Source organism: Anomaloglossus baeobatrachus, chromosome 4 (genome assembly GCF_048569485.1).
Source record: "Anomaloglossus baeobatrachus isolate aAnoBae1 chromosome 4, aAnoBae1.hap1, whole genome shotgun sequence".
NCBI classification, from domain to species: Eukaryota; Metazoa; Chordata; class Amphibia; order Anura; family Aromobatidae; genus Anomaloglossus; species Anomaloglossus baeobatrachus.
Genome location: NC_134356.1, coordinates 608,600,586 through 608,627,402, shown reverse-complemented (window position 1 = coordinate 608,627,402; position 26,817 = coordinate 608,600,586). Strand labels below are relative to the sequence as shown.

At 45.5% G+C, this 26,817-nt stretch overlaps 1 protein-coding gene and 1 long non-coding RNA gene across 2 annotated transcripts in view; both read left to right on the top strand.

The window, feature by feature from the left end:
• Positions 1–16,519, top strand: part of LOC142301890 (uncharacterized) — a 58,919-nt gene extending 42,400 nt beyond the window's left edge. The window contains exons 2-3 of the long non-coding RNA XR_012752905.1: positions 8,944–9,077; positions 16,448–16,519. This is a non-coding gene — a long non-coding RNA (uncharacterized LOC142301890). The remainder of the gene's footprint in view (positions 1–8,943; positions 9,078–16,447) is intronic.
• Positions 16,520–17,229: 710 nt separating this feature from the next.
• On the top strand, positions 17,230–18,928 carry ADRA2B (adrenoceptor alpha 2B). Its single transcript, XM_075342925.1, has one exon. The coding sequence runs from the start codon at positions 17,536–17,538 to the stop codon at positions 18,712–18,714; it is 1,179 nt and encodes a 392-aa protein (XP_075199040.1). The 5' UTR covers positions 17,230–17,535; the 3' UTR covers positions 18,715–18,928.
• The last annotated feature ends 7,889 nt before the right edge of the window (positions 18,929–26,817 follow it).

Below are 26,817 nucleotides of genomic sequence, written 5' to 3'. Positions count from 1 at the left end.
ATATGTGCAAAAAATGGCACAAAACAGAGCACACGCTAACGCAGTGCGCTCCATAAAAGTGAATGGCCCTGCCATGCGCATGCGTCCGGAGCACGCTTTGCAGAGTGGTGGAGGGGCGGTTCGGACGGATACCCAGACGGGACCTGTGGACGTAGGGAAAAATGCAATGTGAAAGTAGCCTTAGGCTGTGTGCACACGATGCGTTTTTTACCGCGGAAACGCTGCGTTTTGAACCGCAGCGTTTCAGTGGCAAATTGCATGCGTTCAGCTTTCCCAGCAAAGTGTATGGGAAAGCTGAAAAATCAGTGCACATGCTGCGTTTCTTTCCGCAGCGTTTTGGATGCCAAAAATCGGTGCGGAAAGAAAAGCAGCATGTCACTTCTTTTGTGCGTTGTGGCTGCGTTCTCTCCCCCATTGAAATCAATGATGTGGGGTCAGAACGCAGCCACAACGCATGGACCTGCTTTTTTGTTGCGGTCCGCGGCCTTTGTCGGCACGCCAGAACGCAGGCATTTACCTGGAAGTGAGGTCAAGAGGTTTCCTGTTGACCTCACTTCCTGGCAAAGCCCCCGGTGTCGCCAAAGTGCCCGCCCCGACCCCCCGACCCCCCTCCCGAAAATCCAACATGGCCGCGCGCACAGTAGCGCACCGGCCGCCCTGCTCCTATGATTTCTGTCGCATGTGCAATAACACATGCGACAGAAAACTGTTCCCCAGGCCCTGCCCGTTCACCCCCTATTCCCCCCGGTGTCATACATACCTGTCCGGTCGCAGCGCTGATCCCTCGCGGCCCCCTCCTCCTTCAGTGCACGCTGGCCGGTCACATGTGCAGAGCAGCTGACAGCCAGCACTGTGTTCAGAGAGCTGTGCTGGCTGCTCGGCACTCTGCAGCTGTGACCCGGGGAGAGTGGGTGCAGATTTTTGCACCCACTCTCCTCAAATGGAGGGTCTGCCCTCCTAGAAAATGGGGGATACGTTTCCTGAACGTGCCCCCATATTCTAGAAGGTCCAGAGGCGACGTGGGACATCCATATGGATTTCTGCGGACCCATTTTTTTTTATTAAATTGGAGAACAAGGGAATGATTTGGGGAGTGTTTTTTCTAATAAAACATTTTTTGTTGTCTTTTTTTGCTTTTGTTTACTGTCAATTAGTTATGTCGGGTGTCTGATAGACGCCGTGACATCACTAATTGCTGGGCTTGATGCCAGGTGACATTACACATCTGGTATCAACCCCATTTATTACCCCGTTAGCCAACGCACCAGGGCGCGGGATGAGTTGGGGCGAAGCGCCAGGATTGGCGCATCTAATGGATGCGCCACTTCTGGGGCGGCTGCGGCCTGCTATTTTTAGGCTGGGAAGAGTCCAATAACCATGGCTCTTCCCACCCTGAGAATACCAGACCCCAGCTGTCAGCTTCACCTTGGCTGGTGATCTAATTTGGGGGGACCCCACGTTATTTTTTTTTTTTATTCTTTATTTAAAAATAAAAAAAAAAACATGGGGAGCCCTCCAAATTGATCACCAGCCAAGGTGAAGCTGCCAGCTGTGGTTTGCAGGCTACAGCTGTCTGCTTTACCCTGACTGGCTATCAAAAATAGGGGGGACCCCACGCCATTTTTTTCATTTTTTTTTTTTTATTGGATAAATACTAAGCTAGGCACCCTTTAGTGCCACATGAAAGGTACTAAAGGTGCCAGCTTAGAATATGCAGGCTGGGGTGGGACGTTCTATATATTTGACATCCCTTCATCCATTGACGCTTTTTAGGCTGTGTGTCCACAATCAGGGTTTGCAGCGTTATGGGCGCTGAGTGTTTTCCCTGCGTCCATAACGCTGCGTTGTGCAGTAGAAGCACAGTGGAAGGATTTTTGGAGATCCCATGCCCACTGTGCTTCTTTTCTCCGCAGCATAAACTGACCGGTAGCGTGGCTTCCCGAGCCTCAGCATGTCAATTTATGCTGCGGAGACGAGAGTGTTCTCTGCAGGTAGCATAGAGGCTCCACAACAGCCTGAACCCAAATCGTGGGCATGGGCAGCTGCAGGAAGGCTGACACTGTACTAGACGCCGTGTCGCTGGATCATGGCCACATAGCCTTAGGCCTCTTTCACACGTCAGTGATTCTGGTACGTTTGTGCTTTTTTTTAAACGTACCAGGATCACTGACATACGCAGACCCATTATAATGAATGGGTCTGCTCACACGTCAGTGATTTTTCACTGCACGTGTCTCCATGCGGCGTACCCGCGTGTGCGTGATTGCCGCACGGAGACATGTCCATTTTTTTCTGGCATCACTGATGTCCCACGGACCACGCAGTGGTGTGATCCGTGAAACACGTGCCAGAAAAAAACGTGCTTTTAAAATAAAAAACATTTTAACTCACCCGGCTCCAGCGATGTCCTCTGCAGCCCGTCCTCCCTGTTCCTTCTGTGCCGGCTCATTATTGTCGCGCATATTCATGATGCACGACACAGCCAACCCGGAAGCAGCTGCTGCGGGGGTCAGCGCCGGCCGGATGCTGCACCGCGGGAGCGATCAGCACCATGGAGAGCGGGAGCGGGTGCAGGTGAGTTAATCTGTAAGTGCAATCACGGGCCACGGAGAACGGAGCCCGGATTGCACTTAGACAACCCACGTGTGCCGTGATTCACGGCACACGGAGGGACATGTGCGTGTTTTACACGCCAGTGAAAAACGTCAGTGTTTTTCACTGACATGTGAAGCGGGCCTAAAAGTGAGAATATTGTTGCTACAGCAACATTTTGGGTGAAGTAGCTGTGGATTCAAAATGCTTAATATACTCCTGAATAAAATCCTTGATGGGTGCAGATTCCAAAATGGGGTCACTTGTGGGGGTTTTCTGACGTATAGGTACCTAAGGGGCTTGGTGCGCGAAGTTTATTTCAACTTTTCCAAAATTCAAATGGTGCTCCTTCCATTCCAAGCCCTCCCATTTATCCAAACAGAATGTGGAGAAGGAAATGACATCACAGGTTTTTTTTTCCAAAGGTCTGTGTTCAACCAACTTTATTATCACTGACAAGTCTTAAAAAACGCACCTAAAAAAACGCATGAAAAACCCATGAAAAACGCATGAAAAACGCATGAAAAACGCATGCGTTTTCGATGCGTTGTTTCTCAAAAAGCATTGTTTACAATTCTCCCCTCTGCCAGAGGGTGCGTTTTTTTCCGCGCGGAAAAAAAGCAACGTGTGCACATACCCTTACACTGGGGGGGAGGGGGGTGTCTGTCCTGCTGCTCTGGTGTGGGATCAGGTTACCAAGGAGGAGAATGGCCTGCACTTTGCTGGATTGTTGCAGGCTCTGTGACACCCTGGTTTTGCCAGGGCGTCACACTCACCACCCCTTATCCAGCTATATATACCCCTTCTATCTCCCAGCCCCCACCCCCCCATTTTCCACCCCTTTAAACTGCCCCTACAAATTGTCACTCTAAACTAGTTATTTTTTCTTAACCCATTTTTTTTTTTAATTTTTCCTGTGACTGCTGTATTGCTGAGGCTTCCCCTTGATGAACCTGCTACCATCTACTTTTTTAACCCTCTTTTCCAGATCCCTTCCCAACAAACAGACCGACCACCTTTTTTTTTTTTTTTTTTTTAATTAATTTGGCCTTTATTGTAAGAAATATTGTAAATAATACAATAATAAAGTAACTTGAATGTTAATAGGTTCTTGAAGCTGCAAAATCTGGCAGAAACCGCTATAATTATATAAAACCATCCGGCAGTACCCAAAGCCACAACCCCAGGCATGGGAGCACCTCTGTTGTGGGAAAACTACTTACATATCACCAACTCACAGGAAACAAATTCCGAAACTACAAGAGGTTACAATCTATCAGATGTACAAATCCCCCCCTTCCTCCCATCGCCACAACTTTTCCATTGACTTCAATAACCCTCTCTCCACCAAAACAGTGAGCATTACTTGACCCCTCATGAGTTATTCCACCAAAATAAGTGCCTGCTCCACACCACCTTGAATATTCAAGGCCCATAAATCAATTTCTATCTTTCAAGTGCGCTCCATCGTTCTGTTGCGCCCCTGAAGCCATCAGGGTGCTACAAGGTTCTGCATCCCCGGGAGACCACTGCCGGTAACACCAAAAACTCAGGTAATCCCAGTTTTTCCCCAACAATCCCCCATACAATGGTGTAAAGCTAGGGTTGGACCAATGGATGGCTGCCTAGAGGTGGAGACAGTCCACTCCACTAGTTGACCAGGTGGGAGGGGCAGACTGTGGAGAGTAGTCAGAAAAACAGTAGTAGGAGAGGAGTGAAGGTGGAAGTGGAGACGTGCTGACGGGTTAACAGTGACCTGGTACCTAGGAGAGTACTCCCGGAACTACGCACCGACGGGTTACAGGACCCCAGGACAGGAAAGAGCTGCCATGACCACCGTTCATACCGTGCTCCCTGGGCCATCTATGCAGGCGCTCTCTCACAGCTCCACTCTGTTCCATTACCTCCCCTTCACTGCGACTGCTTTCTGAAAAATGCAAAGAACCTTGCATCTACCTCTCTAGTATGGTTGTCCGATGTGTCCCAGGCAATCTTGTTTTTGTTCATGATGCAACAACCTTGAGAAAGGCATAAAAGCCGAAACTTTGGTGTTGCTCTAGTCGAGGTTCACTTTTTGCAGTCTGTCATAAATAAATTCACTTGCATTTCAAATCTTGTCCTCCCTTACTTCTTTGAGAGCTGGGGTTATACTAACCTTTATATTAGGAAAGAGCTCCAAGCCGACTTGTTAACACCTGCACAGCGAGGGGACTATCAAGGACCTCACTGACACTAAAAATCCGAAGACTCAGTAGCAAAGGGAGAACCGGGGACAGGACCAGAGACTTCAAACCCACAGGGTTCACGCTACCGTCAGGCGGACAGAAGTGGACAAACCACCGGACGGGGACCCCCAGTTGCTCTACACCATGGGGACTCATTTACCAGAGACAGGTGCAGGGGAAGAAGGTACCAGAGTACTAAACTGGCACTGGGACGAAGGGGACCTGGAGGTGAAACCAGCCGTTCTCGGGTAACCTGTTACCATCAACCAGCAGTGAGTAAAAAACAGTTGCACTAAACCCTCTGTGTGGACTACCTTCTTCAGACACTCGTTACATCACCCATCCTCTGGGGCCTGGCCCTGCTTGTGAAGGGCCTACCACCCAGGCTACAATTAAGTAGTGGCATTCTGCAGCAGCGGCTCCAAATCTATAGCCGCAACACCGCAAGTGGTATCACATATAAACCTTATTCTAATCCCCTGTAAATACACCCCCATTACAAAAGGGGCCCAGGGCATGGAACCAGTCAACGGCCACCACAGTGACATTCCCAAGATATACACTGCCCGGGACAGAGTACCCCATATCCCTGGGTGCGACAGTTCCACCACAGATTCCCCTCGCCGGACTCCAAATCCTTATGCCTTACTACCAAACCTCTGTTCCTTGCGACAAAATTTCCCACTGCCCTGTATACTTTCATTCAAGTCTTATTAATCTTTTCAACAGCAGCATGCCTTGTTTTTCTGGGCACAATGTCCGACCACATCCTCCTCCTGTTCGGAAAAGATGCCCTTAAGTTTTGAAAATTATGATGTGATGTCCCTAATCAACCTTCTACCGGGTCTGATTCCCCAGATCATTACCCCCACATTCAGTATCAGTTTGGTGGGGGAATGATGAAACTCAGGCAACACCTGTCACCAGTTCATACCATGAACTCCAATCCACCTAGCTACCACCTCACTTCTAGGAAAGCCCAACTGACTTCTGTTTTTTCGCACATCAACTTTCAACATACCGCAATGCACAAAAGTTTGGCCCAAAATAAAAACTAGGCGTGGTCTGCCTGTGGAGAAAGAAGGGAAGGTGGGAGTGAAAACCAGACACAGACTATGTATAAAAACATATAAATATAATATAGATCCCTTTTTTGTTTGTTTTTCATCTTATGTGCCACCTCAGCCCGGGAGGCTTTACTTTTCAGCCTCCGTTTCGGGCCTGATTTGGATTGAACGGGAAGAGAACCTGTCCTCCTCCAACAGCAAAATTCCAAACATTTTCTAAAAACTGCCGGAAATTGATATTGAGACAAAAAGGAGCCGTCTGTGTTTTAACAATGGGCCTGTACGTTCCACTCCTCAACCAAAGAATCTTTGCAAACACTCCACAAAGCACATCATGGACCTTTTCAAAGAACCCAACATAATCCTTTTTCAATTTCCTGTATGATCGGTTTAGGAGTAGAGCACCTGTGTCGGTCGCCCACCTGCTGCAGTGGTCGCCTCAGGGACTCCGCTCCACCTCCAGGGACACCGCAGGGTCTTCTCTTTAGGATCACTTCTGGCAACAGGTATGTCAGGTTATTTTCATCTGCCGTGACGCCACTCTCTGTTTGCGGTCAGGGCGATGGGTGACCGCCACTGCAGTTTTATCAAGCGTCTGGGGCTGGTGGAATCTGAAGTTGGATGGTGTGGTTTCCCGAGAGTGAGGCTGGCCCCAGGGGCTCGGGTGTGTGTGTGTAGAACAACAGGTTGCAGAATAACGCAGTCTCAGTCCAAAGTGCCTTGCAACTGGTTTTTACTCACTTTCAAATGCTTTACGTTTTACCTGGGTGATGCTGCGATTAACCAGAGGAAGAACCAGGTATCCTCCAGGCTGGTATAAGGGTAACTGTTAGCTCGCCTTCCTAACACTTCTTGTTTCGGATAACCCCCGACTTGAAGTATAATGGGATTCATCCAGGGAAGTCGCAACTGCCTTTTCTCCCCTTTCTGGCCCGTTTGCTGGCAGCGTGGACCAAGGAAGATGGCTTCAGGCTCGATCCCTCTTATGAGCCCCCTCATTGCTGCTGATGCTTAAACTCTGTAATGGTTGGTGAGGCACCTCGAGTGCCCTCACCTGCAGGTTTTAGCAGTCCACTAAAAAGATATCTGGCTCTGGGGATCTGTTTCCCGTGCGTGCCTAGTCTACCAGGAGTCCCCGTACTCGACTGCCTCACTTCTTCTTCTGAGGTGTCTTTCAGGCTGACTGTGGCAACCATTCTCCCCCGTCAACAGCCACTACACATGCAGGGTCTGACTAGCGTGTCCGCTCTCTTGCGTCTCCACTTCAGACTGGCCACCTCCAGCTCCCTTTTCTGACTGCCACTGCAACCTAGCAACCAGCCCCTCCTCTCCACCCCTTGATGAGATGTGAAAGCTACTGCCCCCTCTTGGGTCTGCCCAAGGGTCCCCTCAATGGTGTGTGAGACCTGGTCACTATATGTCTGTGCGTACACACCCTATTCCAGCCTTTAGGATTACCTGTTTACACTCACCCAGCGAGGGGGCAGTACTCAGTGGCGCCTGAGCAGGTCAGGGGTGCCACACACCCAAGATTCGACAATCGCCATGCACTACCATATCCTGACCAGCACACCACCCCCTTATAGTGAAGATGGTGACAACAAATCCCAAACCCTCATGACCCGAAAAAGGACCATGAAAAAACAACTGAAAGTGTCTCCTACACATGCACACATGCAGAAGTCTGAATCCCAAATCTTCCAAAAGCTTAAATTAAACTAGCCTATGAGTATGTGTTCTTGTAAACCCCTTCCTAAAACCCTTCAATGTTTAACTGTCCAAGAAATTTTGTGATGTCCCTCAAGCTCCTAAGCTTACAACCAAAAGCTGCCCTGGCCAAAAAAAAAAACTATTTGACTTTTGAAATGTATGGCCTTTTAGCTGCCACCCGACTCAACCAACAAAGCAATGTGCCCACAAGGTCCTCCTCAGACCCAAGTTTGCGAAATTGCTGCCTCCTGGCATCCCACTCCTTCCAAGTGGCCTGGTATGCTACCCATGTACTGTCCGCGAGGGATGCTCCAATTAATGAACGCAATGCTCAGATACCAATTCCCAGAGCTCCACTTGCAGCCCTTGGACTCCTCTACAACAGTCAAGAACTGAAAAAGTTCCCACTGCAAATGAGAGAATCAGCAATTGAGTTCTTAACCGCTAGCACATGAACAGTTACTACCCATACATTGAGGCAAAGGCACTGTAAAACAAAGTATCACAATAAACTAATGACAGGTGGCGACAGTGCCTATTAATTTATTAGCCATTCCTACTAACATTATCATAGTGAAAGCGGATTTTCTTATCGCTGAATTGCTCCCCGGCTATAATTTGAGAAAACTCCAATAACGTAAGATTCTTTGTGATCCCTGCTTCCATCCACCATGCCAGCCATTCGACCACGCACCATATGGCCCTTGCAATATGCACCAAAACCCATACACCTCACAACATCGGTAAAAATAGCTTACGCTGAAAATTCTGTAATCGTTAAAGACCAGCCATAATACTTCTCCAAAAATTTCTCTCGTGCTGGCAAGCTGTCCCCTAGATTCACAGTTAAACGAATGTAGTGCCAAGAGGAGAACACCCTCCTCCCCCTGGCGATGCTGGCAGGTGACGTGAGAAAACCCGCCCCATGGGCATACCCCTACAAGCAAAATTGAGCTTCCTTGGCAAGGATTGAAGGTTCCTCAACTGGATTTTCTTCACCGCCTCTGCATTCCGAACCTCCAACTCTCTTGATGCATCGGCACCAAACAAAAAGCTCAGTGCAAAAAAAAGGAGATCAACAGTAATTTGGCTAGTTGAGAGGACTCTGAGTGGGGGAGCGTTTTCTTCTTGTGATGACCTCTATGGTGGCGATCCACTCTAGCGCGTTGAAGTCAACACAGCCAATAAAAAAAATATTGAGACCTGATCAGCAGCAGCGAGCCGATGCTGGACCTGGGGAAGGTGAGTACTTGTTCTGTTTTGTTTATTTGGGGGGTTCACATTTTTTTGAAAGCGCAAAAACCTATTTTAAACCCTAATGCCATTTTTTTTTTCCTTTCACTCTAAAGGTACTCTGAATGTCTATGTTGCTTCTTTTCGTCAGGAAAAAATACTTTTGTGGTCATCTGGTCATCAAGATCATGGGAAGTGGACTAATGTCAAAATAATGCTACTGCCTAATCTCTTGTACAATAATGCCCATGTAAGTAAGGTTTTGCAGATTTTTAAATATTGTGGTGCCATATAACAGAAAATATTGAAAATTTTAAGTCTCTCACATTCTAACATAACTATAGAAATTTGGTAGATTTTTTTTTAATCTTTCCATGGTGCCCTTTGGTGTATCATAGACTTATGTACAATAATGCTAAATAAGAGCGGCTTCACCCAGTGACGAGCGAGACAGGGGGTCTTCCTCAGCCTGTTGCCTTCCAGCTCCTTTGCAAACACAATTCTAAGCATGCTAATGAATCTTGGATTAGATCCTCTAAACTGTAAACTCATTTTTGCTGTCCTGACGCCTCTTTCTTTTTAAACAGTATTTTCAAGTTAAGAAATTCAGATTTTAGGGCTATGAAGAGCCCAATGTGACTGGAGTAGTTGATCATATGCACATCCACTCTATCCTTTCCTATAGGAATACACTAGACCAGCTGAGTGTAGCTGGCAGTCCCATTAGAATGAATAGAATGGTAGTGCGCATGATCGACATTGAGCCCCGATTCTTAGGATCGGTGAGGGTCTCAGCAGTCTCACTCCAGTGATCAGGAGGTTATGCTCTATCCCATGATTAGGGGACAAGATCCAAACTTGAATAACTTTTAAAGGTAACCATAACCATAAATATTAACCAAACCAACTAATTTTGGCAGAAAATGGCCTAACATAATGTGTGTGGCCGATTCATAGAAACGTAGGATCGGACATCATGGATTTCAACTTGATTCTTTGTTCTCAAGGTAGTTGTCTGGATTTTCCCCTCCTTATTGAGAACACGTGAATTGAGCAAATCAAAACGTTGTTCCACAGAGGATAAAAGCTGTGGCTATATAGCTTGACAGCTATCTAAAGTGTATGATTTCCTTAAGGGGGTTGATTTTGTGACACTAAGGGTATGTGCACACGATCAAGACCCGCTGCGTCCTGGACTTGGCGGATCCTGACATGCGGGGCCGCGAGTATCTTCCACAGGAGACCACAGCTGTCCGTACCCACCATCAGGATTTAGACAGCTGTGGTCTCTCTCATCTGTTCTCCCTGGGGAGAGCACTCGTGGCTCCGCAGCAAAGAATTGACATGCTTGTGGCTCAGAAAGCCGCACCACAGGTCAGTTTACGCTGTGGACCATACACTCATAGTGGGCATGGGATTTCTATAAATCCCATCTGTGACACCCTGGCGAAGCCACGTAGTCACAGAAGTAGTCCACCCTCCTTGATACCACCAAAAACCCACACTCAGGTACAACACACAGCCATTAATGCCTAGCCACCCCCTCGTGATAAGGACACACCAGTGGGCGGGATCAGGTGGATGAGAACGCCCACTTAGGGTCCTGAGGTGTCAGGGGTGGGAACACAGTAGTTGTAGTTGAAATTGAAGTCTGAGTAAGTCAGTTGAGTGGAAGAGAGTTGAGTAGAGGGTGGAGCTGAAGTGAAGTGTAGTCAGGGGTAGGGGCCCTTGGACTACCCGGCTAGGTGGGAGACGGTGAACAGGGCCACAGGCGACGGCGATCCAGTCGCGGTAAACCTAAAGTGGAGCAGGGCAGGGTTTTAGCCCGCCGGTACCAACATCGGGAATCCTGTACAGAGGCCGTGCACAGACTGGGTGCCCTGGACCCTAGGACGAGGAAGGTTGCATGCCTGTTGTTAACCAGCAGAGGACGAGGTTTCAGGCCTTGTTCTCCAGAATTCCAGAGTGCGAAACGGAAGCCCAACGCGGGGGATAGGGTGTCCGTTAGAACCCACAGAAATCCCACAGGTCAGATTTCGCGGGCTACAGCTCCCAACATAGAGTATTGGGCTTCCCCGTTCCATACGGAGTTATCCCAGAGAAGAAAGAAACACACAGTGCAGGAGGAAAGGACACCTGTTCACTACACCCGGGGTTGGGACCCGAATACACCCTCCAACGGCAGCTGGTCACTGGCAACTTGGTTTACTACTGGACTTGTGTGTGATTACTGAACTGTGAGTACACCATTGATCTCCGGTCCAACTCTGCGTGGCTCCTCCAGCACCCATTACTCCCGTGTACTGAAACCGGGCCCCGGGGCTACACCTCCCCTACCCGTGGAGGGGATCCCAACTTGCTGCCCCGCTCCATCAGCCCCGGGCGTCCCATCACCAAGTAGCGGCGGTGCCACCATCTCTCACCGCAACCCATGGGTGGCGTCACAGACACATCAAACATCCCTTTGCGACGGTTGTGAGGACGGACGGCCGTGCGAGCCTGGGTCCGGTCACCACTCGAGCCGTAGCAGCGAACCCAGATCCGAGCGGCCCCTCGGAAGCGGCAGCGGCCCCCGCCCTCAACACATCCACTGTGTGCTTTTACTGTACATCGCTGCGTTTTGGACTCAGTTGAAACATGCTTTGTCCAAAACTTTGTGCTCCCTGATCATGGGCACATACCCTAAGGCCTCAATCACATATCAGTATTTTTCTAGTTTTCGTGTACAAATACTGATAAAAAAAAAATTGGTGTGTATCCGAAACAGAGAACAGGTATCAATCTTTCAATTATATTTCTTCTCTACAACTTCCACTCATGGCTTTGGTGTGCAAATACAGATTTAAAAATACTGATGTATGAATGAGGTCATACTTATATAGGTATTAGTTTTCTCCTTCAATTCAGTGCAGTTTTCTTTAGACCGTACAGTTCTCCTTTCTTAAAATGACGGAAGATTGTGTGACCAGATACGTTGATCAGCCGCCTCCAACTAAAAAGTGGCTTTCCCATGTAAGATGTATTTTAATTGGTGGGTGATGGACGTCTGGTCATATGTCCATCAAATATCTTCAGCTGGAGGAACACAAGGCTTGGGAGGAAGGCTGTACTTGCATGTACAGAAGATGTAACATCTATCTACAGTATATGCGCCACAAAATGGTGTCCTGAACTATATAATTTAAAAAAGTGTGTGTATAGATAGATATATTATAATATACACATACACCCCGATACATACATACATACATACACAATCACACTTTTTTTACATTATATAGGTCAGGACTAGGGATGGGCGATCCCCTCGATGTTCGGGAGACTTGCCTGAACGTTTTGTAAAGTTTGGGTTCTGATATAATGCGAACTTGCGTCCGAACACCGAACTTGGACTTTACAGTTATGTGATGGGGGGCTGTAAAATAAAGAATATAGTTAATAATAAACATTGTCATTATACTTACAGGTCCCGCGATGTGTCCTGCAGACTGTCTCCCGGCCGCTTCTCCTTCCGATCATCGCTGTGCCCTCCCGGTAACCAGCACTGATGATAGGACCTTCCGTGACATCATAGCATGTGACCAGTCATATGTGTATTATCTCATTGGCTATAGACTGGTCACATGGCTATGACGTTATGCTAGGTCCTGTCAGTGCATCTCGCTAGTATGCGGTGCTCGCCCGAGCATCTCCATACTCAGTATACTCAGCGAGTGCCGTGTACTGGCAAGATGCTCGGGCTCATGCTTGGCTCCCCGTCCCTGCATGTCGGCGCTCTTTACAGTGTCGGCCCACATGCAGGGACTGGCTGCCACAGCCGGTAAATAGCGGCGCCGGAAATCAGGTGATTGGAGATCACAGTTGCTATAGTAACCTGCCTGTCAGGTTACTCTTGCAACGGTGGCAGCGGTGATGTCACCACTTACCAACCCACAGCCTCTGCTCACTGATTTAGAGTTATTAGACTGCACTGGGAGCAGCAGCGTTCTTCCTACCATCCCGTGCTGTCTGATGTAGCAGGTCTGCATGGGTTGAAGGAGAAAGAAGACAGAAGACCAGGATCGTGGAGGGGTGAGAGGGAGTAATAAACATGGAGTCTCTAAGTGTGTCTGTGTATTTATTTCTAATAAATTATTTTTCTCCGTGTGGTGGTGGTTTTTTTTTTTTTTGTTGTTTTCTTTTAACCTTTTTATTGGCGAGTCTTAATGGCCGGGTCAAACTTGCCTGACATTAAGAATCTCTGGCTTAATACTAGCTAGTAAAACAAGGCTAGTATTAACCCCTTATTACCCAGCGTGCCAGCTCGTCACCAGGGCCACTGGAAGAGTTGGATACAGCGCCAGAAGATGGCGCTTCTATGAATGCGCCATTTTCTGGGGAGGCTGTGGACTGCAATTCGCAGCGTGGGGGCTCAAAGCTTGGGCTAACCTGTGCTGTGGTTTCCAATCCCCAGCTGCCTACTTGTACGTGGCTGGACACAAAAATGGGGCGAAGCCCATGTCATTTTTTTTTAATAACTTCATGAAATTAAAATAAAAAGGGCTTCCCTATATTTTTGGTTCCCAGCCGGGTACAAATAGGCAGCTGGTGGTTGGGGGCAGCCCGTACCTACCTGCTGTACCTGGCTAGCATACAAAAATATGGCGAAGCCCACGTCTTTTTTTTTTTTTTGTTGTTGTTTGGCAAAAAAAACTTAAAAAAGGCTTTCCTGGATTTTCATTGTCAGTGAAGGTAACACCAAGCAGTTGGGGTTAGCAGCCAGTAGCTGCTTGGCTTACCCTTAGCTAGCAATACAAAAAAAGCAGTGGGAGCACACGTATTGCATTGTTTTTGTAATTATTTATTTAAATAGCTTAAAGAAAATGGGCTTCCCTGTATTTTGATTGCCTGACATCACAGTACTGTAAAAATAAATCATTTAACAAAAAAAAAAAATAGCGCGGGTATTTTTGATTCTCAGGGCAGATAAAGCGGACGGCTACGGGCTGCCACCCCAATCTGCCTGATTTACCTTCGCTGGCAATCAAAATACAGGGAAGCCCATTAATTTTTTTTTTTACTTAAAAAAAAAAAATGCATGGGCTCCCGCTGTATTTTGATCGCCAGTCAGGTAATGCCAGGCAGCTGGAGGCTGGGATTCTCTGCAGCCACCCCTGGAAATGGTGCATTGTTTCTTAGCGCCATTTCCAGGCGCTTTACCTGGCTCGTTAATACTAGCTTTGTATTCTCAGATGGTACTAAGCCCGAAGTTCATGGTGTGACGCCAAATTAGACATGGCCACCATGAATTTCTTGGAAACAGTAAAAAAAAAACACAACACAGAATTTTTTTATTTTATTAGAAATAAAACAAAAAAATTTAGAAACTCCACCTTTTTATTATATAAAAAAAAAATCCTTGGTCCGACATAATCCACAGGGACAGCAAAGTCAGCTTCATCACTATGTATAGACAGTGTCTATACATAGTGAGAAGTGAAGAGCAATGTCAGCCTGCTGCATCGTTCTGGTCAGAGCGATGCAGCAGGCTCACAGTGATGGGATGATTACACTTGCGTCTCGCATTGTATCACCCCACTCTCTCGACAGCAGCGCCTCAGCTGTGGAAATACATGCAGCTGACCCGCTGCCGTCGGGAGATTGTGCGCCATGATGTGATGACACTTGCATCACGGCGCACCAGGACCTTTGACGTCATACTCACATGACCAGTCTGTAGCCAATGAGGTAATACAACATTCACACGTGACTGGTCACATGGGTATGACATCACAGTCAAGGCAGGTCCTATTAGCCAGAGGTGCTTACCGGGCGGAACAGCCGTGATCGGACGGACACGGAAGCAGAAGCGCTGGGAGGCAGAATCTGCAGAACATCGCGGGACCTGTAAGTATGAACAGAATGTATGTTTAATAACGTTTTGTTTTTTTTTTTCTTTTTTTTTTTTTGTTTTTTTTTAACAGCCCCTGGACCCGGACTGTAACACTAACGTCCCAGAAAGCTCGTGTTCGGGGTCGTGTGCATGAACACCATGTGTTCGGTACGGACCCCGAACTATACAGTTCGGGTTCGCCCATCCCTATTCAGGACATAATTTTGTGGCGCTACATATGCCACATGTATGTGTGTGTATATACTGTATGTATAATATTTATATACACAGTATATATAGATCTATATATATTATAAAAATGATGATTTTTATAATATATGAATCTATAGATCATTTTTTATAATATTTATATATAGATCATTTTTTAGAATTTATTTTTTTTTAAATAGAGATAAATGCCAACTACTTTAGCCATCATCTCTCACCAGGTTTCTGCCATCTAATCTGCTAGTCTGAGAGCAGCATAATGTAGAGACAGACCCTAATTGTAGAGAGGTCACTGACTGGGCTGCTTAGTGTTATTTTGTTAAAATCACTCTTTTATCAGCAGGCGATTATCACTAGAGGACAAGTAAACCTGCTGCAAGCTAGTCCTCCATATTCATCAGCTCTGTATAACCCCGCCGCCTCTACTAATTGGAAGCTTTCTGCCCATGCAGTGTGTAGACAGCTGCCAATCAGTGGTGAGAGAGGGGTTATGCAGAGCTCAGAATTCAGAGAACTGCTAGATCTGTACCAGATAAAACACTGGGCTGCTTACTGCAGTTTTCTTAAAAATCACTAAGTGACACTGCTGTATTTGGGGTCTGTGCCCCTATGATCATCTGCTCTCAGATGAGGTAGCACAAAACCTTGTGACATACTCCCTTTAAGGCCTGCGCCACACATCCGTGCCTCCGGCACGTGTTTGTCATTTTTTACACGTACCGGCGGCACGGAGACATGTACAGCAATGCTACCCTATGGTAGCAGGCACACACACGTAAAACCACACGGAACGTGTGTCCGTGTGCGTTTGTACGTGTGTGCGATTTTCAAAGCGCTGACATGTCAGTGTTTTCTCCGGCAGCACGGGTGTTACACGGCCCGCACCCGTACCACACGGGTGTAGTGTGGATGCGGTCCCGTGTGACACGCGCCGGAGTAAACACACATGTCAGGGAAAAAAATAAAAAACATTAACTCACCTTCTCCAGCCCTCCTGTCTCTGCCGCTGCTGCCTCTTGCTGCCGACCGCCGCTCATTATTCTCATTGAATATTCACTTCACTGCCTGGCAGCAGCAGCAGCGGGGAGACGGGAGGGCTGGAGACCGAGGATCAGCACCACGGACAGCAGCGCGGACAGCAGGAAGGACCAGGTGAGTATAATAATTACCGGTTCTACGTGTGCTATCGCGGATAGCACACGTAGAACACACGTGTCACGCACGTACCAGAGACACGTACTTACCTGCACGCAACACGCAGGGGAAATACGTGTCTCTCGGCACGTGCGTGAAATTCACGTGAGTGTGGCAGAGGCCTAAGAGTGCAGAAGAAGGACTCCTTTTTGGCGGTACCTTTTATAGTATTGGCTATGGCGATTATGGTCATTTAAGAATTATATCTTTCATGTAATGTATTTCATGACTTATTTGTTAGATCATGAATGATGTGTAAAAAATCCATACTAGTCTAAACTGCTAAGGCTGAGGATTAACTAATTTTGTGTTTCTTTTTTCTCTAGGTGGTTGTGGAAGGAGTTCTAGGACGATCGGACGGGGGTAACATTGCCATTGATGACCTATACGTTGGGCCGTGCAGTTGATGTAAAGTTGTGTTTTTCCATGTATCAACACAATAAACCTTTTAACACAGACCTAGCACGAACAATGTCTTGCTGCTTCACCAAACGATCAGTAGAGGGTGCTGGTGATGTAGCGTTGCCTGTGCTATCCTTGGTGCTGAACTAAAATCTGGTTGCTCAAAGGGTTAATGCACTGATGGGTTTTCGAGCGCACAGGATACATTTGTTCTACTTGTTCAATACACTAAAGCGGAATGCTCGGTATATATTGCAACAATATCGCACATTAACTGGTACATTGTGTCATTGACTAGAGCGTTGGTAGGAAGTTTTGCTACCGGGGTGAAACATTGTAGAGATCAGCTATAAACTGTAAAAATATCCAGATTCTTTCTCCATCAAGTGGTGTATATCCCGGAGGCTATGGCATTAATGTCTGTGCAGTGCGACTGAAGCACCGAATGCTATTATCTGAATGCTGGTGAGATTAGTAATGATGCTCCCGGTGGTTTTGTAAGTAATGTGCAGTCACTAAACTCTCCGCTCACAAATAAACAGCAGGAGGAAATGCTGTGTGGAACACAATTCGCGAATAAATCTGTATAGTGAAGAGGATTCAATATGCGACTCCCTCCCGTGGAAAGGGGGCTGAGCTGTGGAGTATGTGACATCACTCTAGGGCTGGAGAAACTAAACATTCAGTACTTTAAAAGCCCAGAAAAATCTGCATTTCTCACCTCGGTGAGAGGAGGGTAAGCCAGATCTTTTATAATTTCACTGGAGATCGAAAAGGAGAAAATCCTTCAAAGGATCTTTACACTTGGATGTATCCTTGACCACCAGGACTGATTTGATGTCTACAACCACCACCTGGTCAACTGAACTTTTCATGAAGTTCTAAAAACTTCTAGCCTTCTTCTGAAGAAAGCTTTGGACTGATGGAGCCTGAACATTTTATAGTAGGATTTCCTTAGCCTGGACTTTTCTTGTCCTGGAAGATCTGCCACTTTTCAGTTGTGGTACCAGACATGGCATCCACCCTCTTCTACTCTATACAAACCACAGCTGCTATAGCAGCAATCATTACCTTTCTCATCCTTTTCACCATTTTTGGAAACGTGTTGGTGATCATTGCAGTTCTGACCAGCCGTTCATTAAAAGCTCCTCAGAACCTGTTCCTGGTGTCTCTGGCTGCGGCGGACATACTCGTGGCTACTCTGATTATTCCCTTTTCCTTGGCTAATGAGCTTATGGGATATTGGTATTTTGGGAAGATTTGGTGTGAAATGTACTTGGCCTTGGATGTTCTGTTCTGTACTTCCTCCATAGTGCACCTATGTGCTATTAGCTTGGACAGGTACTGGTCTATCAGTCAAGCCATTGAGTATAATTCCAAGAGAACTCCTAGGAGGATAAAGTGCATTATCCTAATGGTCTGGACTCTGGCGGCTTTAATTTCATTGCCACCATTGATTTACAAGGGTAAGAAGGAAGATCACAAAAATGAGAAACCCCAATGCAAGCTGAATGAGGACTCCTGGTATATTTTATCCTCCAGCATCTGCTCTTTCTTCGCACCCTGCCTCATCATGATTCTAGTGTACCTCAGAATTTACCTGATTGCCAAACGTCGGAGCAAGAAGAAGAAGGAAGGCAACAGACCAAAACAAAAGTCCTGTGCTCTAGTTGACCATCAGACTAAATGTAGTGCGGAGAATTTCCCTGGTCAGACTTGTACGACTCCACAGGAGAAACCTAATGCTGACATCCATTGTGGTGGTAAACTAAAGAACCATGCTGACCCAGCACTGTCGAGTATGGCCAAAGAGATAAATGGACATGGGCCTTCCGTCATGGACACTGTTGTTACACCAAAAGGTGTTATTTTGCTGCCAAAAAAGTCACCAGACGATGTCTCCATGACAAAGAAGAAAAGCCACATTAATCGGGAAAAGAGGTTCACCTTTGTCCTGGCGGTGGTCATTGGGGTCTTTGTCTTGTGCTGGTTTCCGTTCTTCTTCACCTACAGTCTAGGAGCCATCTGTCCTGAGTTGTGCTACATCCCACAAAGTGTCTTTCAGTTTTTTTTCTGGATCGGGTACTGTAATAGCTCGCTCAATCCAGTTATCTACACCATATTCAACCAGGACTTCAGAAAGGCTTTCCGTCGGATTCTTTGTAGTCATTGGACTCACTCTGTTTGGTGACCGCCAGCAATGAACTACTTATTTTATTGTGCACCGGAGGCAGAGATGTAGGCGTGTAAGAGATTAGATGTAATATATACTAGAAGAACCAAATGCTATATATATTTACCGATGATGGGTATTATCTTCTGCTACGTGTTTGTCTGCCAAGATGAGCTTGGTCAAATAAACAGTTTACATGTGTGCTCCAAAGCTGCTATCGCAAATGGTTAATTGAGTTCAATGTTTTGCAGTCTCCTAACTTTACACCTTTTTTCCTAATGTTGCTGTAATGGTCAATGACATGCACTAGTTACAACTTTTCTATAAAGCGAAATTGCCTTTTTTTTTATAGGGTGAAGGCTAAACACCTCTTTTAACCCTTGAAGACCTGTTTTCTATTGCAGTAGATTTACCTGCAGTTGAGATGCTTCTTGGTCGTTCATTGCCAGATGAATGCTCAGTGCAAAAATGAATTAAACATTGTGTCCCTGGTGCACCTGCGATGTGATATCGGCTCATTAGAATAGGTTTTGGCTAGCCGATGGCTATATAACGTCATGTACTTCAGCCCTAAGCTCCATCTCTGAGAAAGAGGATGATGGTGAGTGATACTGTGATCTGTTAACACGTTTGTGTTTTGCTCTTTTTTTAGCATTTTTTTTCCATTTGATTTTATGCAAAAACATGCAAACAAAAAGCTGCTTTTTACAGTACCAGCAAAACCTATGAGGTTCCAGAAATCCCATGCACACATACACACACCTGCTTGTTTTTTTGTTTGTTTTTTTTCCCTACTGAAATAGTAAAATGCTGCGTTTTTTTTTACAGAATCAACGTTTCAATTCTTTCAGCATTTGTGCAGCTTTTTTTCACTTTTGGAAAAAAAATGGAGCTGCGTTTTTTATTGCTGCCTTTTTGGGTGAATGCAACCAACTTTATTTAAACATGTACTGTAGACAAATGACACACACAAAAAAACGCAGCTTCTTTACTGCTAAGGCCGGTTTCACACATCCGGCTTTTCGCCGGTTTGCCGGCGCTCTCCCGTACAGACAATACAGTACAGTGACAGCGCTGTAACTTCCGGGTCACATGCGCCGGTCACATGACAGCATGTGACCGGCGCTTGTTGCGCTGTCACTGTACTGTAGTCACTGTATGGGAGAGCGCCGGATCCGGCAAACCGGCGAAAAGCCGGATGTGTGAAACCGGCCTAAGAGGTCAGGCTGCCCCCAAAAATGCCCTATGTCAACGTAGCCTTAGGGTGACTGGGCCAATACCTATTAAACACCCAAATCCTGTTGTTCCCATAGATAGTCTAACCTGACTTTTAATCCATTTCTGTGATTGCACAGCTGTTTTTAGTGATCACAAATGGCATGATTGAAAAAACACACAAAAAAACATAAATTACTGCTATAATCTGAAAGTTATGTCTATCAAAAAAAACTGCTGCCACTTAAGCAGTCAGGGAATAGTTAATTAGTTTTAAATTTGTTAAAGATTATGAAAATGGTGCTAAAAATGATATATAAATAATATTATTTTATTTTTTTTATATGGCAAAGGTCCAGAAAAGGGCAAACAAAGAGCATGGGAACAGTCGGCTTCTGCACTGTGCTAGCTGAATGCTGCTGGGGGGGATGTTTGTCTTGTGTGTATGCAGTAGCAGACGTCAATAATGGTGGTCTCCAACCTTTTCAGCTATTACAAGACTAACATTCCAAATATGCCTCAATTCCAAGCAATAGCTGGAGAGATACAGAATGGAGACCGCAGATCTGTGGATTTATTCATATGTCTTTTATAAAGGGACCTTAGTCTCACAAGTAGCACAAATAGTTGGTAATTCCCCAGCACCACATTGCCTCACGGGTGTCTTGCTTTGCCCCGTTATCACTATAGAGCTTAAAGGGGTATTCCATCTTCAAGATCCTATCCCAATATGTAGTAGGTATAATAATACTATTGGCAAATGCTTCCAATTAGAAATGTAGTATAGTTCTCCTGATATAGCCATGTCACTTACCTCATGTGCAGGGTATTGCAGCTTACGTATCCATAGTTACAATCAGTCATATAGTGACAGGCAGTTACTGATACCTAAGTTGCAATGCCCTGCACATGAGGTAAGAGACATGGCTATATCAGGAGAACTATACTACATTTCTAATTGGAGGGATTTGCTAATATTATTACGACACCTACTACATATTTTGATAGGCTCTTGTAGATGGGAATAAGCCTTTAATTACTGGCAATTAACCCAAAACACTTTTCTGGAGAAGAACTTCTGGCTAGGCTTTTACCCTGGTCATATTGTAAGGCTCATCACATAGGCTGTAAAAAGCCCTAGGTCCATCTAGTTCAACCTTGCTCCACCAATTATATACAGTACTTTTGTCACTAAATCATTTTTAAATGACAATGTTGTATGTACTGAGGAAATCATCCAGCCTTTTTTTAAAAGTTGTTATACAACCCCTGGCAAAAATTATGGACTTACCTGGCTCTGAGGATGTTCATTCAGTTGTTTACTTTTGTTGAAAAAAAAAAAAAAAACAGATCCCAGACATGGCACAAAACTAAAGTAATTTCAAATGGCAACTTTCTGGCTTTAAGAAACACTAAAAAAAAATCATGAAAACATAATTTGCTAGTCAGTAACGGTTACTTTTCAAAACCAAACGGGTAAAACTTATGGAATCCCTCAATTATGAGGAAAAAACTATGGAATCAGGAAAAACAAAAAGGCAAAATAATAATCAAATACATCACTAGTATTTTGTTGCACCACCACTGGCTTTTATAGCAGCTTGCAGTCTGAGGCATGGACTCAATGAGTGTCAAACAGTACTCTTCATCAATCTTTCTCTGATTGCTGTTGCCAGATCAGCTTTGCAGGTTGGAGCCTTGTCATGGACCGTTTTCTTCAACTTCCACCAAAGATTTTCAATTGGATTGAGATCCGTACTATTTGCAGGCCATGTCATTGACCCTATGTGTCTTCTTTCAAGGAATGTTTTCAGTTTTTGCTCTATGGCAGAATGCATTATCATCTTGATAAATGATTTCATCATCCCCAAACATCCTTTCAATTGATGGGATAAGAAAAATGTCCAAAATGTCAATGTAAACTTGGACATTTATTGAAGATGTAATGACAGCCATCTCCCCAGTGTCTTTACCTGACATGCAGCCCCATATCATCAATGACTGTGGAAATTTACATGTTCTCTTCAGGCAGTCATCTTTTTATTGTTTTAGCTTTTCTGTATGTAAATCCCATTTCCTTTAGGTGGTTTCTTACAGTTCGGTCACAGACATTGACTCCAGTTTCCTCCCATTCGTTCCTCCTTTGTTGTGCATTTCCTGTTTTGGAGACCTATTGCTTTAAGTTTCCTGTCTAGACGCATTGATGTCTTCCTTGGTCTACCAGTATTTTGCCTTTAACAACCTTCCCACGTTTGTATTTTGTCCAGAATTTAGACACAGCTGACTGTGAACAACCAACATCTTTTGCAACATTGTGTGATGATTTACCCTCTTTTAAGAGTTTGATAATCCTCTCCTTTGTTTCAATTGACATCTCTCGTATTGGAGCCTTGAGTCATGTCAGTCCACTTGGTGCAACAGCTCTCCAAGGTGTGATCACTCCTTTTTAGGCCTCTTTCACACGTCCGTGAAAATCACGCATGTTTTTCACGGACGTGTCAAAGGTGCGTATTGTCCTACATGTGCCGTTTTTATGGCACACGTGTGTTCTCCGTGTTTTATCTGTGATAACACATGGAGAACGGAAACTTACTGCTCACCCGTCCCTGGCGTTGCTCTCCGTGGTGCTGCTCCTCGGTCTCCGGTCCTGCCGACTCCCCGCTGCTGCTGCTTCCACCTGCAGTGGAGTGAATATGCAATGATCATAATGAGCGGGGGTCGGAAGCAAGTGACAGCAGCGGCAGAGACCGCAGTGTTGGAGAAGGTGAGTATAGTGGTTTTTTTTTTACAAACACGTGTGTTTTCTCCAGGGCGTGTCACACGGATCACATATGTGCGGTCTGTGTGCGGGCCGTATGACACCCGTGATGCTGGAGAAGAACGGACATGTCTACGTATGCTCCACACGTACAAACGGTCCACAGCAAAACACGCACGTGTGCGCAGACCCATTGATTTTAATGGGTCTACGTGTGCCCGTATCTCCGGCGTGTGAGGAAACGGGCCAAACACGTACCGGAGACACTGACGTGTGAAGGAAGCCTTAGATGCAGACTAATGAGCAGATCTTATTTGATGTAGGTGTTCGTTTTGGGAATGAAAATTTACAGGGTGATAACAACATAATTTTTTACTTATAATTGAGTGATTCCATAATTTTTCCCCCTGTTTGGTCTTGAAAAGTAACCATTACTGGTGAGCACATTGTTTTCATGATTTTTTTTTTTTTTTTAGTGTTTCTTAAAGCCAGAAAGTTTCCATTTGAAATGAGTTTTGTGCCATGTCTGGGATCTGTTGTGTGTTTGTTGTGTTTTTTTTTTTTTTTTTTTTTAACAAAAGTAAACCACTGAATGAACTTCCTCAGAGTCAGGTGATTCCATAATTTTTGCCAGGGGCTTTAGTATCTACCATTACTACCTCATGTGGTAGGGCATTCCTTAATCTGACTGCTCTAACTGTAAAGAACCCTTTCCTATTTTGCTGCCGAAATCGCCTTTCTAGCACTCGCAGTGAGTGCCCCCTGGTCCTTATTATTGTCTTTGGAAGGAATAAGTCACGTGCCAGTCCTTTTATATTGACCATACATATAAATGAGATTGAGATCGCCTCTGAGACATCTTTTTTTTTTATTTATTTTTTTTTGTTTTTTTTTCTATGCTGAACAAATCCAACGTTTCCAACCTCTCATCCTACGGGAGGCGTTCCATTCCTTGCCATGGAAGGCCGTTAATGGGTCAGAACTTGCCGAGCTTGGGTTTATAACTGCCAAAACTGGACAGCATAACTGCTCTGGATATTAGCTCTGTTTAGTGTGTTGTACTCTGTGACCAGAGGAAAACCATCTATCAGCATAGAGGGCTGATTAGAATGGTAACCCTAATCAGCATCAACCACAAATGGGCTCCATCATCCCAACCAACCATACTCATGTCCACTACACCCTCAACCCATGCTACCTCTCCCCAAGGCATTTTCACCATTTTCTGATCCTTGTATTGTTACTGAATATAAATCTTAAAGCAAACCTGTTAGGGTGATTACACTACTGACGTCTGTGCTATATAAGCCCTAGTACATTTTTATTTGCTTTGAAGTTAGATGGAAATTGGCCTGGACGTGCACTTGTCGTATTGAGGAGTACCAGGCGTGGTTGGGTTACAATCCATAGCGGCTTTATTTCTTGCCTGCTAATTTTCTAATGTCTAAATTAAACTGTAACGATCTGCGAGACCAGAGTTAATGCACTAATTCGGCCCTAACGGTCTACAATAAAGCCTATAAAGGATGCTATGATGTAGGATTATTGGACAGGGCAAACATTCACGGAATAAACCTTTTAACAACTCAGTCTGATTTACTCTTGGTTTATAACTGTGATTTAGCATATTGTATCCATATGCAGGATAAATGTTCTAGGCTAAATCTAGATATGGAGACCGGTTTCAGGGCCTTATAAGTCGACTCTCCTCTCTGACTGCAGACTTCTGAATCCTCATCGTGCGATCTTTCAGGATTCTGCAATGCCAACAGTATACTTTTGCAAACATCCTGACACATTCTGACTAGACTTGTCCATCCTTGCTCCATTCACCTGTAGGTCATGCACGACTAGTCTGTATTAGTGATGAGCGAGTACCAAAAAGCTCGGGTGCTCGAGGCTCGGGCCGAGCATCCCAAGATACTCGTGTACTCGGCCCGAGCAACGAGCCCAATGTTATCCTATGGGAGACCCGAGTATTTTTGTGAAATCACCCCCGGCAGCATGTAGAAACCAGAAAACTGTAAATTAAAAAAAAAAACGTGCGTGTGTGTGTAAGCGTGCATATATATATACACGCGGAGTGGAGTGCGGGAGGGGCCGTAGCCGAGCGGGGAAGTGTCGGGCTAAAGGCACGGTCACGCTGTGCGGGCTGGCCAATCACTGCAATACCACAACAGGGCTGTGACATTGCAGTGGTCTGCCAGCCAATCCCTGCATAAGGGATGGCTGTAAAAAGAGCGCCAACATGAAGACCACGAGTACAGCACGAGTATCGCGAGATTACTCGTTCCCCGCCGAGTAGCCCGAGTACATTGATACTCGTGCGAGTACCGAGTAGTAACAAGCATACTCGCTCATCACTAGTCTGTATGTGACAAATTGCATACTTACGGTCCTGCTCCCGGCACAGGAGAATTCTGACAGAGCACAATGCGTGCTGTGAGGATTTACAAGTCTGAAGTCACTTAACCCCAAGCCTAGGCAAATCCTTCAATGGATGCATTTTTGGCTAATAAGCATTTTGTACTGGTTTTGTTAAACATTTTGGACCACCTGGCTTCTACAGGCTTCTGCAGTGTAAAGGCCCCTTTACACACTGAGACTTTCTAGCGATCCCAACCTGGCCGGGATCGCTGGAAAGTCTCTGGTGAGCTGTCAAACAGGTAGACCGGGCCAACGACGCAGCAGCGATACGGACCTGCAGAACAATCTAGCTGGTCGTTGTGGACGTGTCAAAGCAGCTATTTGAAAGGGAAGTCGTTGTAACGGTGTCAAACACACCGATGCATGCTGCGCAGCGGGAAACAAAGGACCAGCGGGGGCCAGGTCGCTGATGCGCGTCACACACTGCAATGTCGCTGGGGAGGTCGCTATTACATCACAAAACCGGTGATGTTACAGCGATGTCGCTAGCGATGTTGCAGTATGTAAAGGGGCCTTAATAGTTGACGCTAACATGTAGTGCTCTTTTCTGCACCATCTTCTAAGCTGTTTTGACTACATCGTTTGCTACACGTACTTGGGATTTAAAAGAGCATAGGAACAGCTCCTGAATAATTTTTTTGTTTTAGCCGATCATCTTCTTTTTTTTTTTTTAAATCATTTTAGCTTGTTAAAGGGAACCCCTGCCTTTTTCTCACGCAAACAAAATGACGTAATCTGTCAAGTTTCTGCTCCTCCATTTTAGAGCAGCATAATGTAGAGACAGAGACCCTGATTCCAGCAATGCATCACTTACTGGCCTGCGTGCGGTCTTTTTAATAAAATGACAATTTATTTTTATTTTATTTTTTTATATATATATATGCAGATCTTGCAGTTATTTGAGTGTTGACCTCTATAATCCTGCTCCCCCCAAGTAATTGGCATCTTTCAGCAAATAAACAGTGTACACAGGTGTAAATCAGTGGTGGGGGTGGGATTACATAGGGCTCCTGAATATGCTGGACTGCTTGCCAGCAGGCCAAGTAGTCCTCTAATGATGATCTCCTGCTGATTACATAGTGATTTGATCAAAACTATACTATGCAGCCAAGTAAGTGACACCTCACTGGAATCCGGATCTCCGCCCCTACGATATACTGCCTCAGATAGGTGTTAAAAACCTGGTGACAGATTCCCTTTAAAAGCCTTGTAAAAATCCCTGTGGGTGCTTTTGGCTGCATTTGAGTGTGAGGGGGTCAATCACAAGTCAGCAGCTTCTGAGACTGTTAGATCAGCTGCTGAGCTGTGATTAACAGCGTCTGGGAGGGGTTAAGGCACATACCCAAGAGATGACTCTGAAGCAATGCCTAGTTGAATCACAAGCAGAGATTTCACATACTGCGTGCCAAAAGCAACAAATGTGAGTATCTTCGAAATAGAGTGACACAGCAGAAAATAGAAAAGGGCAGTAGAATCAGGAGAGCAAAAGTATTTTTTTTCAAGGTATTTAAAAAAAAAAGTTGATATGCCAGCTGCTTTTTAAGCATTTTAATACACATATGAAATTGAAGAAGACCTGACACTAGGTCAAAAGCAGCTGGATTTTTCCACTTTCTACTGTTCCATTTTGTATCTTATTTTTTCCTTCTTTTAACAGCCTTAGGCCTCCTTTACACCTCCAGTGATTCTAGTACATATGTGACAGTTTTTATATGTACCAG